The sequence below is a fragment of the Ichthyophthirius multifiliis genome (genome assembly GCF_000220395.1).
Source record: "Ichthyophthirius multifiliis unplaced genomic scaffold scaff_1120509249785, whole genome shotgun sequence".
In the NCBI taxonomy this organism is placed as follows: Eukaryota; Ciliophora; class Oligohymenophorea; order Hymenostomatida; genus Ichthyophthirius; species Ichthyophthirius multifiliis.
The window spans coordinates 1-2,888 of record NW_004087323.1 but is presented as its reverse complement, the minus strand read 5'-3'; the positions used below and the strand labels follow the sequence as shown (position 1 = coordinate 2,888).

At 12.7% G+C, this 2,888-nt stretch overlaps 1 protein-coding gene across 1 annotated transcript, besides 4 other annotated features; it reads left to right on the top strand. All coding sequences in view use genetic code 6, as the record gives it.

The window, feature by feature from the left end:
- Nucleotides 1-1,222: 1,222 nt before the first annotated feature.
- Nucleotides 1,223-1,291: a microsatellite.
- A 264-nt stretch (nucleotides 1,292-1,555) lies between these two features.
- Nucleotides 1,556-1,587: a microsatellite.
- Nucleotides 1,565-1,609: a microsatellite.
- IMG5_032270 (vesicle transport v-snare protein, putative) lies at nucleotides 1,603-2,256 on the top strand. The gene is made up of 3 exons (XM_004039070.1): nucleotides 1,603-1,645; nucleotides 1,712-1,777; nucleotides 1,831-2,256. Exon 3 carries the CDS (start codon nucleotides 1,872-1,874, stop codon nucleotides 2,241-2,243), a length of 372 nt encoding a protein of 123 aa, XP_004039118.1. The 5' UTR covers nucleotides 1,603-1,645; nucleotides 1,712-1,777; nucleotides 1,831-1,871; the 3' UTR covers nucleotides 2,244-2,256.
- Nucleotides 1,671-1,708: a microsatellite.
- Nucleotides 2,257-2,888: the final 632 nt, after the last annotated feature.

The window sequence follows — 2,888 nt, the reverse complement described above, 5'->3', positions numbered from 1 at the left end:
TATTTTAATTATTAGATATCTATAAAAATTAAAATAAAATATAAACAAATAAATTTATTATTAACATTATTTATATTTTCAATAATTGATAAATTACAAAAACTAATTTAATTATCATTATTTTTTAAATTATTAAATATATTTTTATCATTATCATTATTATCATTTTAGTTTTTTCTTAAACTATAACATCCATTATTGTATACAATTAATATTTGTTTGTTTTCATCATTAAATTTATTAAATCTACATGGCTCAGAAAATTTAGGTAGAATTTATTTTCGTGTTTATTATTCTTCGAAAGTACTTGTTTAAAATTCTTCTTAGTTTTAATTTTTTTAAATAAAATATTACATAGTCTATTTTCTAATATTGCTACTACAATTATTTTTAGTTTCGTTTTAATTTTAATTACTCTATACTAAAACTCTAGAAGTACCAAATATTTTTTTTTTTTTAAATCCTTTTTTTTCTTATTACGATTAGTTTTCATTTTATTTATTTTAAGCTTACAAATAATTTTATTTACCATTATTATTTTGATTATAATTCAACTTATCTTAACTTTAAATAATACTTAAATAAACTTATTATGCAATCGGTACTTGATTATTATTATTATTTTATTATTGCTATTATTAGCATTTAAATATATTATTTTTTTATAAATACATATAATTTATAGATTCTTCTTGTTAATTAATGTTCTAATTTGTTTATTTTTCTTCATTACTTAATATAAGTAAATTTTTGAAATATTTCTTTATTTATGGAGGAGATTATTAGTTATCTAAAATTATTATTGATTGTGATTCGAATTCTACGTCTTTAATATACAAAGACTATTCTGAATGTTAAATCGTATTTTAATTTATATTATTTTGTATATGATTATTTTCTAATACTTTGTTTATATTTTAATGAAAAACTATATTTGTTTTTTAATTTAAAATATAATTGCTTAACTGCATTTATATTTAAAAAAAAAAATTAATATTAATATATATTGATAGAAAAATTATTATTGAAATCTAAGTAATAAGTATCTAAAATAATATAACATTTATTTAAATTAATATATTATATATATTTAGGTACATTTCATAAAAAAAATATTTATTATTTTTTGATTTTAATATTAAATAAATAAGTTGAATTAAAAAATTTTAAAAAGCATATATATATAATATTAAAAATTAGCTTTTTAAAAAAAAGATAAAAAATATATATGTATATATATATATATATATATATATATTCATATATATATATATATATATATATATATATAATTTTTATAAATTAATAATTGATTTCTAACATAGGAAATAAAAAATATAAATATATAATTAATAATTATTAATAATTTATTTTTTTCTTTTTTTATAAATGGACTAACATTATCCTTTAAATGAAAATTATGAGTCTTATTAATCAGATTACGAAAAAATAAAAGATTAAATAATTAATAAACTTTAGAAAGTAAAAGAAAATTGTGGTAATAAAAAAAAAAAATTAGAAGAAGAATTAAATATATACATATATTTTTTATGAAAATATATTTTAAATAATATATTTAAAATAATAAATAGATATTTCAACAATAATAGAAATAAAAAGAGATATAGAAGATGCATAAAATACAGTATTTTTGAATTAATATATATATCTTAAAATATAAATAAAATTAATTAAAATTTAATTAAAAAAGATTAAATGTCTTGATTAAGAAATAAGTCAATTACCTTAAAATTAAAGGACCTAATTTAAAAGAACTGTATTATTTTATAAATTAACAAAAAAATTATTTTATACAAATATTAAATAAAGATTTAAAATATGAAATATTAAATTGAAGGTTTTACTAAAGAATGTAAAGAATAAGAAAAAAATTACAATATAATAAAGATTATATAGAATTAATGGGAAATACATAAATAAATAATTAAAAAAATGAAATTTATTAAAAGCTAAATAATCAAAATTAAAAATTAATTGAAGCAAAAAAAAACATGTATGATTTGGAAGGTCAATCTGAAAATATTTAAGCTGAATTAAAAAGATAAAATGATAAATTAGATAAATTAAATAAAGATACATTAGAAATCGATAGCGATTTAGGGGCTGCCCATTAACTTGTAAATAGAATACATTCTAATATTATCAAAAACAAAAGAATTTTATATATTATTATAGGAATATTATTTTTGGCAACATTATATATTGTATACAGTTGGTTCTGATATATTTAATATATGTTATTTTTATTACCTATTCAAAAAAAAAAAAAGACGTAGTTTATATTAAAATAAATAAATTAAGTATTCAAATTAAATTTTTATATGTAATGAATATTATTTATAATATTTTTTTTAAATAATATGTAATGCTTATTAATTAGATTTAATCTTTTAAATTTATTAATTATATAGTTTAAATTTCAATTAGATATGATAAATATTAATTAGATATGATTAAGTTAAATTTAAATTATTTAATTTATATTTAAAACTAATAATATTTATAATTTCAAATGGCTTGTTTTTAATTTTTTGATGACATAATATTAATATATTTTAGTAAATATTTATTATAAATTAAAATTAATAAATTTAACTTTATCATTATTTTTTTTTTATGCACAAATAAATTTAAAAATTTTAGAAAAATTTATATATATATTAAATGAAATATAAAATAGTAAAAAATATTTTTTTAAAAAAATAGTAAAAATTAATTAAAAATTTATAAAAATATTTATAATTTTTTTTATAAAAATATATAAAAAAAAAATAAGAAGTTCTTTCTAAATCATTTAAAAAAAAATTACTTTTTTTTATGATTTTCTATATTATAAAAGTTGTTTTCAATAAAATATTATTATTAAG